Source organism: Lonchura striata, chromosome 7 (assembly GCF_050655825.1).
Source record: "Lonchura striata isolate lonStrDom1 chromosome 7, ASM5065582v1, whole genome shotgun sequence".
NCBI lineage: Eukaryota > Metazoa > Chordata > Aves > Passeriformes > Estrildidae > Lonchura > Lonchura striata.
Genome location: NC_140709.1, coordinates 19,889,081 through 19,904,165, shown reverse-complemented (window position 1 = coordinate 19,904,165; position 15,085 = coordinate 19,889,081). Strand labels below are relative to the sequence as shown.

The 15,085-nt window shown below is 37.4% G+C and overlaps 1 protein-coding gene across 7 annotated transcripts in view; it reads right to left on the bottom strand.

The window, feature by feature from the left end:
* MYO3B (myosin IIIB) overlaps positions 1-15,085 on the bottom strand; it is a 197,044-nt gene that overhangs the window by 152,130 nt on the left and 29,829 nt on the right. For all 7 annotated transcript variants that reach the window (XM_085584410.1, XM_085584406.1, XM_085584405.1 and 4 more), the window contains 3 exons: positions 14,256-14,360; positions 13,890-13,989; positions 10,272-10,348 (listed from right to left, as the gene is read on the bottom strand). In XM_085584410.1, coding sequence (XP_085440536.1) covers positions 10,272-10,348; positions 13,890-13,989; positions 14,256-14,360 — 282 coding nt within the window. The remainder of the gene's footprint in view (positions 1-10,271; positions 10,349-13,889; positions 13,990-14,255; positions 14,361-15,085) is intronic.

The following is a 15,085-nucleotide window of genomic DNA, read 5'->3' as shown; positions in this document are numbered from 1 at the left end:
TCAGCTTGACAATAGTGAGATTAGCCTCACAGAAAATATACAAAATTAACTACTGTCTTCACCCAGTGTGCAGAATGTACATGCATCACTTTGTTTTTTTTGGTTTGAAATGAGTATTCAATTTCTGTGGAACTTATTATTAGAATCTTGCCTTGGAGAAATACAGATGTGTCTAATTTCAATTTTTAAAACAAGAATCAAATTTGTCAGTTTTTTCCTTGATGAAAGGCATGCATCAGCAGTTTGCTTTATGTGCTGGCTAGTAGAGAACACTCTCTTGCAATGTGAAGAAGAGAATGCTCTTTAAGTCACAGTTTACAAGCCAGCCAAGTCCTTGGGAATGCCCCAGTCCTGTATTGCCTTGAAAACTATGCTACTCCCTGCAGAGCAAAAATCCCTAAAAGCCAAAAACAAAAGGGGCTATTGACTTACTCTTTTTTATATTCCTGTCTCTATCAGGAACTGAGAGACGCTTTTTTTTCTTTTAATATCTCTACTTTTCATTGGAGTTTCAGAGCCGAGAGTACCACTCAGCACTGCTGAGGTCTGCTCTGCCTAGTGGGGTATGAAGGCAGAGAGCCCAGAAGACATGATCTGAAACTGAAGAACATGTCTTTTCCTTTCTCTTCCTTGTGCAAAGACAGCACATTTGTACCAATTTTATATCCAGCAAAATCCTGCCCTGCTTGTAAAAGTGAAACAGAAGACGTAGTTTGCTTTGCTGCTAACATTATGTTCATGGCAAAGCCTCAGGGGGTGATGTAGCTAAGCTTGAGATTTGCTAGTAAACATCACAGGAATAAACACCAAGTCTTTCACTTTAGCATGAGCTGGCTGCATGCACACAGTGGCCTAGGTTGCTAAGGAAACAGGCTGTCATCTTTTTTTTAGTTGTATTTTCATCACAATTTCATGCCCGGTCATACTGCTGTAGGTTGAAAAGCATTCAAACACCAGACAGAGAAACAGAAAGTGTGATGGTAGTTGTCAACACTAATTGTGCTGAGGGTCACACTGGTACAGAATAGGGGAGATAGGGAATTCACAGGTCTAGAAAAATGGGACATAAACAAATCAGTCACACTAAGTAGAGGGAATTTAGAGAAGTCGGTGCCCAGGCATTCTGTGTGATTTATAAGTTGTACAAAACCACAAAAAATCAGAGACACACAAGATGACTTATATCTTGACAAGAAAACTGTATATTCAATTATATAATTCTGCCCGTTCTGAAATCAATATTAAATATTTCTCTGAACTTCAGCAAGTGCAGTAGCAGATAAAAGGTGGATTCATGAGAACGAAAACAGTTAATACAGAGAATTACCTATGATTTGGACAGTGGTCATACTGACTCGCACAGAGAGAGGAAGCTATACACAAGTTTAGGTGAAGCAAAATACATCAAACCATTTTAAGTTTACCCAGAATTATTACAAGTGAACTTACTTTCCCTTTGCCTCAGTAAATACAGTGTCTGTACAAAGCAGAGCTGCAAGCATAGGCTACAGCAGTGCAGATGTGCTACCTGGAGAGGACGGCTGCACAATTAGCGCTGCTGACCCGCAGGAAGAGCAGGAAGGAGCCTGGAGTTAGCAAGGCTGCAGCTGCTGGGTGAGGTGGTGCTGGGCTCAGCTGACAGAGCCAGCTAAGCAGCTTATGTGGTGTGTGAGCACTGCTGAGAAGCACCGTGCATGGAAAATTAATGTGGCACAAAGTTGTTACCCTTGCTGCAAGAAAAACAAGATTGCCAGCTGTGCCAGTCAAGTGAAAACAGCAAACTGAACTTCTGGGCTCCATCTGACACTACACAACCCAACTTCATTTGTTTACATTGGAAATGTAACATTAAATATTCCTCTAATTCTTGTGTACCAAAACCAAAAAAGGCTTTAATGATAGCACATAGCAGCACTGGGGATACTGAATTAGACAAACCAAAGTGATACTTATCTATCTCTACGTCTCCATTACTTCCTCTTTCCCTCTTTTCCTTCTACTCTTCAAGCACATTCATATACTGAATAAAAAGCAATTTTCTGATTAAAATTGGTTCCATATTCCTGCATTTTCTTATTTGGATTTCAGTTCCCTATTTTGTACCATCCAAATCCTTCCAAGTGCCTAATCTGGTGACTTTGCCCAGAACAGTTCTATCTCCCTTCTAGTTCACCTTACACAGCAGTTTTCCTTTTCTGTTCCTTTTTTTAGAAAAGTTGGCAAGCAAAGAGAATCTGAATTATCACCATTTTATTTTGGATTATGTTTCTCATGGAGAGGAATATGGTGGGTGCTTCTGCTTTTCCATAATGTATCAGAAAATTATTTCGTTGTTATAAATGTTCCCAAAAATAAATAGTAAATAACATTCAGAATGTCCTATAAGTAATTATCACAATTAATACTGATTTATTGTAAATTAATTATATGTCAAGCAGTCAAATTTTACCAGCCGTGAGTAATCAATTTTTATTTTTAAGTCACCCAAGGGAAATATTCCTGGGACTTTTAGACTGCTCTGGCAACAGGCTACATTTGTAGGGAAAAGTAGTATCTTTTATTGTACAAAATGATATAAAAGGAAAAACAGACAGGTTTTCAAGCACACAAATCTTGCCATGACTATCATGATTTGTTTCATGATACCATGAAACTATCACAAACTCAATACTACACATAATAATACAATTGACACATTTTGCTTCTGATCCACAGATGTACTCCTGACTAGTCAGTATATATACTATACACCTCACACAGATTTTCAAATGGCCTTTCATAAAGAAAGCAAAAACCAAGAGCTGCTCCTCCTCCACCCTCCTAACTAAACATATTTCATGTAGGCAACTCAGTGCAGACCCACATGGTATTGAACCGATTTTCTCTGATGTTTTGGGCTTGTTTTGATTTGTCTTTTAAATCTTTAAACACCCTACATGAAAGCTTTACAACCCCTCCATAGCTGTTGAAACAAACAGAAGCAACTGCTGCACAGCCTGTCAACAAGACTACGGCTATGTCATCAATGCTACTGGCAATGCTCCCTGAGGTTTCCTCCAGCTGCCATGGACTTTTCCACTTGCCATGCTAGCCCAGGTGGAGGTCAGCTCTCCTGGAGGCAAAGGAAGAGAGGATGCATTCTGCTAGACTCTGTATTTGAGGGAGAGCTCTCTGGTGCTATCCGCTGTGTTCCCTGCCTCTCTTGTATGTAACGTCCTTTAAAGTTTGAAACCTCTGTATTCCATTTCAGCCTTTTAAATCCATTGCTTTCATTATGGACTTTAAGCAACTCAATATAACTCCTTACTACAGCAGTTTGTTAAAGCTTCAGCTTAAGAGTTACAGAAAAAGAAGAAGGCAGGGGGAAAACCAGGACAGTAAAGGTAATTTCATTCATTTCTTTAAAAAAATAAAAATCTGTATTCAGAAAAATAAATTTTTTCTAATCATCTGTCAGGTCTCAGAAGGTGGCATCTCAGAGCCACAGGCAGTTCAACCATGTGCATCCATTTAGAGACTTAATTCTATTCCACGTTCTGCTGTAAGTTCTTAAGCAAATCACTTCACTTCTGTGTCCCTCAGTTCATCCATGCAGTCTTGCCCTATCTATTTAGAGCAACTGCTCCCACTCTTCCCCCCATGCCCTCCCACACTTACACTTGCGTAGTTCCTCTCTGGCATGTCTATAGCTAGTTCCACATCAAGCACAGCACTGCACTCAAATGCAGTGCTGCATTTCAAAAGGACAGCTAGTATTTCCTAAAAATAATTGCCAGTACACTGCAGTGACCCAGCACCTTAACCTTCTGAAAAACAGGATGCAATTTCATAATGTTTGTCAAGAGGGAAATTCCTTTTCACCCTAGGCTTAATACAGTATCACCCATGTGGCAAATTATGTAATGCTACTTACCTTCAACTTTAACATTTATTTATTGCATTTATTATTTTTACCCTTTAAATGTGTGGAATTTTCAAATATTTCACTGTTGATTAGTCATGATGTCAGAGACACAAAAGTTCTACAAAAGCAGCAGCAGATTTGTTTCTATCAGTTAAGTTTTACTCTGAGGACAGTTGTTTGGGGATTTTTTTTGTAAATTATGCTTTCCATCTTATGTACTGTAATTTGCAAGGTAAAAAGACTGTAAAAATTGAAAAACTGTAATAAGAGCTAATTTAATAATCTATCTCTTATCATTAGCTATACAAGATTTGTTATTATACGTTCATGGAAGATATTAAAATATTTTTAACACTTTCCTTATTAGATTATTATTGTGATAATAATCTTTATTATCACAAAATAAGCATACTTTTCCACTGTACAGCTGTTTTTAAATGGCTTTCAGGCAGAAAAGTAAGTGTATATCCATGTATATCCATTCTTGAAATCTATATCGTATTTATACTAGGTGGTGGATTCCTACAGTGCATTATAAAATTCCTTGCTTAGGTGGCAGTTAAAAGTATAGTGAAAATGTGCATATGCAAAAAGCTAATTTTAGCAAATTGACCTTGAATCTCTTGATGTAAGCAAAGGTCTGACAAAGAGAATAGGCTGAAATACAACAAGATGAGACTACACTAAATTGCTTCATGGGAATGTATCACTGTACCTGTTTAGAATTAATTAAAAACATGAAAAGAAAGATGGAGATGGACTTTTTACAAGAGTATATAGTGACAGAATAAGAGGGAATGGATTCAAACAGAGAGAGTTTAGATTAGATTTAAGAAAAATGGATTCAAACTGAGAGAGAGTTTAGATTAGATTTAGAGTAGGTTTAGATTAGATATTAGGGAAAAAAATCTTTACTGTGAGGGTAGTAAGGCACTGGAACAGGTTGCCCACAGAAGCTGTGGATGACATATCCCTGGAAGTGGCAGGGAGGTCAGGTTGGATGGGGCTCTGAGCAACCTAGTCAAGTGGAAGGTGTCCCTTCCTAGGGCAGGGGACTTGGAAATAGATGATCTTTAAGGTCCCATCCAACCAGACCCATGATTCTATGATTCAATAAACCCAGGTTAGTGATGGGATTATCTTTTCTATGCTGTTTTCCCAATTCAGTATTTAAACTACACATCAAATGTATTTACAATTAAAGGAATTTTTTTCCCAAATTCTAAGACATGAATACAGCCCTTATTGTAAAAAAAATTGCCTTCAGCAGAAAATTTGATGTGAGGTTTTGCAAAATTGTATTTTTCCTTTGTATATTTTTAAACTACCTTAATGCAAGTTACTGATTGGAGTGCTTTTTTACTAGCTAGTTTTGTTAATTTTTTCATTAGATTATGCAGATACACAACTTCGTACTGAAACAATGCAAATATTATTCATTGTTTCAGGATTAGACTTACACACAGACACATGATCAGATTTAAAGTTTAAAAAGAAGACAAAGGAACAGTGGGAAAAGGCAGACAATTTAAGCTATTCATCTACTGTTCTAACACTCTGGAAATTTACTCTGATCCTCAGATGTACTGAATTTTATCCCAGGAGAAAGCCTTGATTCAGCAGGAGAAAGGGAAACTGTATCTGGGGCAATCTTACTGATCATTATTTCCTCCTGCCAGCATGGTAACAAATAGTCAAACCACAGAGTTGAAACAGCTTTAAATAATACTGTGACATCTGAAATATCTCTGAAAATTGGAAAAGAGACCCAAGATTTTACCTCTGGTTAACTCTTTATTAGAGAATTCATATATCTTTACCACAATATCACAGCCTTTCCTACTCATGTGTCATATGTCATATTTCCACACCTAATTGTTCAAAGGATCAACTATGTTTTAATTATATTCCTTTAAAATATAAGTATACAGTTACCAGTATCATTTTTAGGAGTTATCAGCAAAATATAACACTATACTCCTTGCAGTTTTAAATTATCTTCAGCATCTCTCCAGTTCTTTCTGACTTCAAGTATCTTTTTCTATTTCCATTCTTAAAACTACATTTGGGCCAAACAAGTACATATAGCTGAATATGGAGTACATCATCTTGAGTGTTATCACATGGCATACATAGGACAACTAAGGGATCCTACCCAGCCAGCAGGAAGGGCAGGTCCTGCCTGATGCGCCTGACCTTCTTTTTTAGCTAAGTGGTCTGCCTAGTGGGTGAGGGAAAAGATATGGATATTGTTTACCTGGACTTGATAGTCCTTTGACACAATCTCCCACAGCACACTCGTGGAAAAGCTGGCAGCACACGGCTTGGACAGGGGCATTCTTCACGGGGGTAAGAACTGCCTGGATGGCCAGCCCAGAGAGTGGCGGTGAATGGTGATGCATCCAGTGGGTGTCTGGTCACTAGTGGTGTCCTCCAGGGATCAGTGCTGGGCCTAGTCCTGTTTAATATCTTTACTGATAATCTAAATAAGGGGATTGAGCATGTAGCATACAGGATGGCGGCAGAGTTACTGGAAAGTGGCCCAGTGGGAAAAGATGTGGGGGTGTTGGTCAACAGCTGCTTAACATGAGCTAGTGTGTGCCCAGGTGGCCAAGAAATCCAATGGCATCCTGGCCTGTATCAGGAATAGCGTGGCCAACAAGGCCAGGACAATGGCTGTCCCCCTGTACTCAGCACTGGTGAGGCCACACCTCGAGTGTTGTGTCCAGTTCTGGGCCCCTCAGTTCAGAAAGGACATTGAGGCGCTGGAGCAGGTCCAGAGAGGGGCAGTGAAGCTGGTGAAGGGTGTGGAGAGCGAGTCCTGTGAGGAGCAGCTGAGAGAGCTGGGGGTGTTAGCCTGGAGGAGGCCCATCGCTCTCTACAACTTGCTGGGAGGAGGGTGTAGCCAGGTGGGGGTCAGCCTCTTTCCAATGCAATCTGATCCAGGACAAGAGGTCATAGTCTTAAGCTGTGTCAGGGATGGTTTAGGTTGGACATTAAGAATTTCTTCACAGCAAGGGTGATTAAACATAAACATTAAACATGGACTGCCTGGGTGGTGGAGGCACAATACCCAGAAGTGCTTAAGGAAAGACTGCATGTGGCACTCAGCACCCTGGTCTGGTTGACATACACTGGACTCAGTGATCTCAGAAGCCTTTTCCACCTACTTCACCCTGTGATAGTCTGAATTTGTTTCAAGAGTCAAGTTTTCAGCTAGATCATGATAATCTAATCATATGTGTGGAAAAAGAAATCTGCAATTCTATTTGAAATAGGTTTTGTTCAGTTGTGCAATGGAAGTTGAAAATAAGACATGTTAATGCTTAGAACCACAGATGTAAAGGCAGTTCAGTACAAAAGCTTCACATCTGATTCATTCTGCTAGCACATTAACACAATTTATTCCAGCACAATAGAAGCAGAGTTTAGGTAACTTAAGTGTTTGATAACAGGCAGCTTTAAACACACTAACACTATTCTGCCTTATTTATCTTTTATTGGTATGTTTGTATTCAGTGTTTCAGTTTCTGAGAGTCTACATTTTTAAGTGTGAAAAAATATTAATTACGTTAAACAACAATTATTCGTTTTCAGTGAGTCTACTTTAAAGCTGCTCTCAAACTGATTTATCCTTGTCATGTTCTCTGTTACTTCCTCACAGCCTAATTTTTACCTGCATTTTCATTTTTCAGCAAAATTTTTGTGAATCACAAGCTCTGCTCAAACCAAATGCTCAAGGACAGATGTTTTTTGTCCTGATCCTGCTAATCAAGCCTCAGAGTCATCAGGAAAAAAAGGAGCCAAGATGCTTGAGTCACTCATTAATATTAAGCAATTAAGCTGCTACTTTGAATGCTGCCAGAACATTGAGTTGAACACCTTCCTTACACTACCCTCAGCCACTACTGTTTTCCCATGAGCTTCTGCTATTTCAAGTACCATCCTATATAATCCCTTTGAAATGTTTTGCAAATCTAATCTTAAAATGTGGTTTTCTTCATTTTATAGAGAATTCGTGACCCAGGCTGATCTAGTGATTCCAGTTTCCAGTGTATTTGTCCCCTGCTTATATCCAGTTATTCCTATCTGTCAGCTTGAAACATCCTGCATCATTCTTCTCCAGATTTTATTTTCCTGGGGTTTACACTGGAAAATATTTCCTGTCAGCTTTATTCTACTTTGAAACACTACTGTAATCTCTTCCTCCAAGGCAAGCTTCTTCATCTTCCCTCTTTACTCCCCTTTCAGATGAAATCCATCCTTCTCACTGCCAGATGAGATCCCATGACTACCTTAGGCATTGACCAAGGTGTACCTGTGTTTCACATGTAGATAAAATCCAATTGAAAAAAAAAATAAAGCCTTCATGCTTTTTATTCCTCTGTTTAGTAACAATTCATTCCTGTTCAGTTATTTTATGATATTTTGGGGTTTGAAATAAATTCTATCCTATGTCAAAAACCTTTAGGCAGAAAGATTTTTTGTAAATGAGTGTAAAAAATTAAGCACCTTTCTAATGTTCAATGATCTCACCACAATCTCATCTAGAAAACACTCTTCCTAATAAACTGTTACCCAAGCACACCTTCTATCTTATTGCAGTCCTAATCTTCCACCTTTCACATAAAAATCTGGGTGCATATTTTAAAAATACCAGAAAGATTTCCCCAATAATAAAGTAAATTGCATCCTGCACATCACTTCAAACCTGTCATTTCTATGAGCAACTGCAGTGACTTGAGCAAACATGTTATGCCACCTGTCATTTAAAAGCCATTTCAACAACGACATTATGGATATCTAAGCACCTTACAGCTGTTTTGCAGATTGGCACACCTATGAAGCCTGGCATGTCTCACATAGGCATGTAAATGTAATATGGGTTACCATGGTTATGGTACTGGGTTGGTTCTTTCAACAGATCTTTTCAAAACAGGAAGAATTCAAAGCTACACCAGGGTTCCTGTTTGACATGCCATGTACATAACATACCTTCAATACATGTGTGCTGTTCTTTCAGGTCAAAATTTTTAAGATCAAAATATCTGCTTATCTCTTTGGCTTTCTGCCATGAGAATAAATACCTTCAACATGGCAGGGAAAATAAATCTGGTGTAATTACTGCCCTTGATGGCAATTATTCAAGCAAAACAGTACCATAAAAATAACCTTTTATAATCCATGTTCAATAAAATCTTTCATGTTATGTCCATTATTATCTAGAGAAGTATAGAGGTCTGAATTTAGAAATATCTCCAATCAAGGTGATTCCAAAAATAATGCTTTTACTGTGGTTTCTAAGGTATCTTGTGTCTCCTTTGTGATGTAAACTGGTTGTTATGGAGATGGTGAAATATCAACCATTCTTTGTGAGACTGAGCAAGATCAATTTTAGACTCCTTACAGCAGCGTAGTTTCTCTGTTCAGCTATAATCAGCCTTCCTTAGCAACAAAAATACATGCATAAAGATTATGTAATGTTTTAAAACAAATGTTTGCACAATACTTTTAACTCTTCAACCTACAGAAATAGATCTGTGTGCATTTGTAATAGATAAATTCCATCCCTAATTCCCCAAAACTCATATGGCCTTTAACAGAAAAGAGGCTTATACTGTTAAAAGGCTGAACAACTTACAAACAGACAATTCTTGTTTCAATCCTTGTTTTTAAATTTCATAATTCATATTTTTCAGAAGTACTTTGTGTTCCTTAAAGCAGGGAGTGCAAAGAGTCATATCATTCAGCCCATAGTCTGGTAAAGCACAAACCTTTGTTCAACAGTGTGTTAAAACTTTTTAGAGCTTCATGAAACAGAAGGCAAAGGATTACGTCTGGATAGCAGTACGTAAAATTATGTAAGATACTTCAAAATGAGCTAAGCTACCTGTATATTATTTTTATCAATTTTTAAATCTATACTAGCCCATGTGTCTAAGCTTAAATGTCCCCAGTTAATGATTAATGACACATAGGTCAGTTCAGGGTTTTGCAGTGTGCAAGACTATAGCAAGACTGGAAAAAAGGAATTCCTCCTTCTCCCCGTATTCTGTATTTACATCATGGATGAGCACCCCAAAACATACAATATTTGACTGGAAAGTCATAGCATTCTTAGGACCCTCAGTTATTTGTAGATTTGCTGCAATTTTATAGAAACACTACAGAGAAGAAAATAATGATTATTAGAAATCCATTTTGTATACTCTAATAGTATATTACTTTTACTGAACAGAGGACAAGTTGTAAAGCAGAAACACAGCCATAACGGTGGCAAGAAAAGATCTCTTCCTACTATGGGGAAGTGGCAACAAAGTGCGTATTGCTATGAATGGAGACAAGCCAGACAGGCCCATTTGCCTACCTCAGGTGCCATCCAAAAGGGTGTTCCCACTGAGGTGTTTCTACGAAGCCGTGTGCTGGTAAGCTGGGCTGAAACACCTGCAACAAAACAGATCAAAGAAACTTGGCTTCAAATTCATTGTCATTTTGGTAACTTTATTTCAAGTATCTGGAAAACAAACCCCAAACCTGTGAGCACAGCTGAAGAGTGCCTGGCCAAAGTAGGTGCAAATTATTTGTTTGATTGATTTCAGCTTGCTGTTTTCTTCAGAGTTTCTCAGAGATTTTTTTTTTTTTTTTGGTGAATGACTCGCAGTTTGAAGCACTTTTATTCAAACTCAAAAATTCCATTGTCACATAAATATCCCAGATTTCTTTCTGCTGTTTTTGTAAGTATAAATAGGAATGACTAAAATTACAACTTGACTTTAAATTTCTGTTTCAGAAATGTACTGCTGGAACATCACAGGCCAGGAATTCGCTCACTAGCATACTTGCAGATGCCCCTGTTCAACAAAACACACACCTGCTTATATCCCTAATGAGAAAAGCTCAGAAGCTCAAGCTCACACTGCAGCTTGTACTTAGGGAATTAAACACATACTTAAAACAAAACATTAGCTTCAGAGCTTTGCTGACTGGCGTTGGACTACTGAGGCACAACTGAAAAAAAAAACCCAAAAGAATGAACTAGAGTGCAATCAAACAATGTTAACAAATCACAATGAACTTTGACAGCAAATCTTCTGTGCTCTGGTCAACATATAATTGAATAAGTTCAGTTCAGTAGCCTTCCAATGAGGTGACACAAAGCCAATATTGACTTAGAAATATATTTTGCTTTAATATTTTTTAAACACAAAAGCCACAGTGGTTTGCTCTTTTGGCATTACCCAGACACAAAAATGAGCAGAAATACGTATAATGCACATTTACTGCTGCCAATAAATAAAAAAAATTATTTATTGGCAGCAGAGATTCATAAGTTAAAATAGTTTGATTTCTGATTCCAACATTCAATTTTATATTTGTTTTAAATTTTTCAGTGTAATTGCAAGCCTTCAGTGATTTTGCGAGTCATGCTGGGAAACAGTTAATGGCTAGGACATACAAGAAGTCTCTGTTCGTTTCACTGTGATCTCTCTTCAGCCACCCTAATTCACAGCTGCTATCTAGGGATATTCCAAAACAGTACAGAACACTGAAGAGCTGAGAGAGGGTGGGCATGAGCATAAATGAATAAGTTGCCGACATTTTAGGTCAATTTACTGTGGCCATCATTTATTCAAATATATTATGCTGTTGACAGCAGTTGAGGGAAGAAATCTGTGTTATGTTGAAAAAACAAGCTGTAAAGTCATCCAGTAAAGAAAAGCCTCAATTAAAGGTATCTGTGTAACCCTCTCTGTGACCTAATATCCATATGTACAACCTTGAATATGAAATAGCTTTTTTAAAATCAAGATTCTGCCTCATTCTCTCGACTGAATGGATAACATTCACCGAATAGGTCACAATTTAATATTTTTAACCCCACTGATTTGAATTCTCATTTCTTATTTAGTATATCCAATCCTATACGAAATTCAAAATTATTTTCTTTTTCTTTTGACATATTTCCTTCCCCACACACCAAGAAACAAATCTACTTTACATTCCCACAAAATGGCAGAGGATTATTAGTTCCAGGGATTAACCTAAAAATATCCAAAGCATCCAGTGTGTTTGGGTACTTAATCTGAGATCTTTCAGTTGTCAGGCACTCCATAAGCCTCAAGTACAGCTACAATGGATCTCAGCTGCCGTTCAAGAGCACACAGTTCTGCAAAGCAGGACAAGATGTTTCAGACTGGCTATAGGGAAAATGAGGAACTGAGTTTGATGTAAGTGACCCTCCAGCATCACAGATAAACACAAGCAGAAGCAAGAATAATCTCCAATTTTATGTCATTCAACTCCCTCAACTGGAGTCCCTTCTCTTCCTGAATTCCTTGCAATTTCACTATCTGCCTTCTATTTTCTGCAAAAAAAAAAGGAGACAAAACAGTTCTACAAACAATATCACCTGTGACTCAGTCCCAAATCATTCCCAGAGACCATTCTGTGGCTATAGCAGTGGACTTAGGTAAAATAGCAACTTAATAAAAGCTTGGTGCCTGATACTTCTTTAGACAGAAAGCCCATAGATATATGGGTATTTTTTGGCATTTCCTGACTGTTAAGCAGCAGGGAACACTTAAGATTTAAGTCTCTTTTTTTTTCCTGAGCCTGTCATATTTGTTGTGATTTTCTAGTGCTACTGTTACAAAGTAACAAAAGTTACAAAGTAAGTAAAACCCCTGAAACCTAAATATGGAATCAGAGAGACCCAAGGGACACCAGAAAGATTGAAGTCTCAGTTTCCTTGAATGTGTCACTTGGGGTTGGAGCACACTGGTCTGTCTTAGAGGCCTTTAATACATCTGATAAAAACATTACGCTTTGGGGAGAAAAGCCAACTTTTCCCCTAATGGAGTAAAAACACAGATCAGACTGCCAAAACTCCCCCAAATGAGAAGGGATCTTCCTCTCTTCTATTAGGTCAGCGACTCACTCCAAGTTTTGTTTCAGGTGTATTTTAATTGCTGCCTTTACAATTCAAAATAATGAAATTTTGTCCCTAGAAGATACTAAGGAATCTCTTATGCAACAACTTACTTTAGCATCTTCAATACATATGTGTATTAAATTTATAATACCATAATATCACCAATATACAATTTTCTTTCCACTGCATACATGTAATAATTTAAGGTTTTTAAAAAATATTTGCAGATTTTTTTTACGTATTCTACCTACTCTCATTTTGTGAACATTTTTATTTACCTTCATGCACTACTAAACAAACATATCATTCATACACTATTTTCAGATGATTACCTTACACATTATATGGTTTCATTAATAAATCATATTACTAATGATCTGTTTCTGTTACTTTTAATAAATTGTCCACTGCCTTGCATACGTATATGAGGGACAAAAGCATTTTTTTTCTACTGCATGTTCAAAGGAATAAAATTTGAACTGACTTTAAACCTATTGCCAAGTGCCATTCTACTATCCTCCCTCTCTTTCTCTCTCTTGTTTCTTATGACATATCCAGACTGGCAATGCCCAAGTCTAAGAGCAATAATCACAAATTAAATGGATGTTGAGTTTTGGACCCAAGGGACTATTTTACCTTCTGCTCAGAGAGGAAAAAATATGCTTAAGGCTATCAAAAGCCATCTCAGAAAGAATGTTTCCTTTTCATATGCAAAAGACAGAATATCTGAATTTAAATTAGGAGGACAACTGCCCTGAAACTGACATTTCTTCTGAAATGCAAAAGAGCTTTGTAAATAAAATGCTAGGTTGAGAATTTTAATAATTATTGAATTAAGTTTAAGCTTTTGAAAATTAAAACTCTACTACTGATTTCAAGTTAGAATTTTTATTCTTGCTGTAATCAGATTCCTTTTGCATTTTTCCTTCTTAAAATAAGTCTGAGTATGCTTCTGAAAAAGTCTCACCGTGGCATTCTGCCTTCCCAGGGGAAAGTAAACAGAGCCTTTGGCTAAACTGCATATCAAGAAAACAAAGGGGAAGTGGTCATTACCAAAATCAACGAGCTTGACTCCACCTTCTGTTGTCAGGAGAATGTTGTTCCCTTTCACATCACGATGAATGATCCGGTTATTGTGTAAATGCTGAAGGCCCTATATACCAGCAGTAACAAAACAAAAATAAGTTTATTCCCTTATTTAAAAACAATTACCCTGCTATTAGTGAATGTAATGAGGAAAATCTGCAAACTCTACAGAAACAGCTGTCCACCAGATTATATACCTTTATACAACCCCTGCTGTTATAACAGACCATCTAATATTGTTCACATTACCTCACTCTATAAATGGAAAATGAGTGTATGCAATAAGTGAATTGCACCCTCTGCTGTCATTCCAAGCCTAATGAACATCCTTACCAAGAGAGCACCATACAAGATGTATGAGATGATAGCTTCATCCAATCTTCGGCCACACTTCAGCAGGCCTTTGACAAGCTCTGTGACAGAACCTCCATTGCACAGCTGGAAAGGGGGAGTTGTGCAGAGGGAAAAAAAGCAAGACAAGTTCTCAGTTACTCAATATACTTGTTTGGGCTATAAACACCTACCATGCAAAACTGTGCTACAACACATGTCTGGAACAACAGACCTCATTTTATTGGCAATGCTAATATAAATCACAGCAGCCTGAGTAAAGGGAGAGAAGAGAAAACTGAAAATTATAAAATGTAACAAAAAAGATAAAAATAATATGAACAGGACTGCATTTCAGTGTTAAAAGAGGATTCATAAATCCAATTTACATTATTTGAGTATTTTCACAATACACGCATTGTCTTTTTGAAAAAAAAATCCTTCTATGCATAGCCCAGACAGAAAAGATTGATGCTCTTGATAACTGGGAAGCAACAAATTAGTCATTTTAAACTTTCACTTCATCAGTGCTCCTGATGGCATGCAATATAAAATAGACAGAAGCCATATCTCTATACTCAGATTTGATGCCATATACTGTCAACAGCAGAAAAACATTCTAATCCAGAGAAGCAGCTTCTTGCAACCATTTGCATCTTGAAAGATTTGCATCTTTCAAATGGCTTTTATGAAAAACTGTGTATCAATTCAACCACTGATTTCTGTTATATGCCAATACTTGCCTTATTACTAACTTCTCCTTGCATCAAAAAAAATTGCACTAGACTAGAAATTTGAGTTAATGGAAAAGGACCTTGAAGCAAAATTTAATC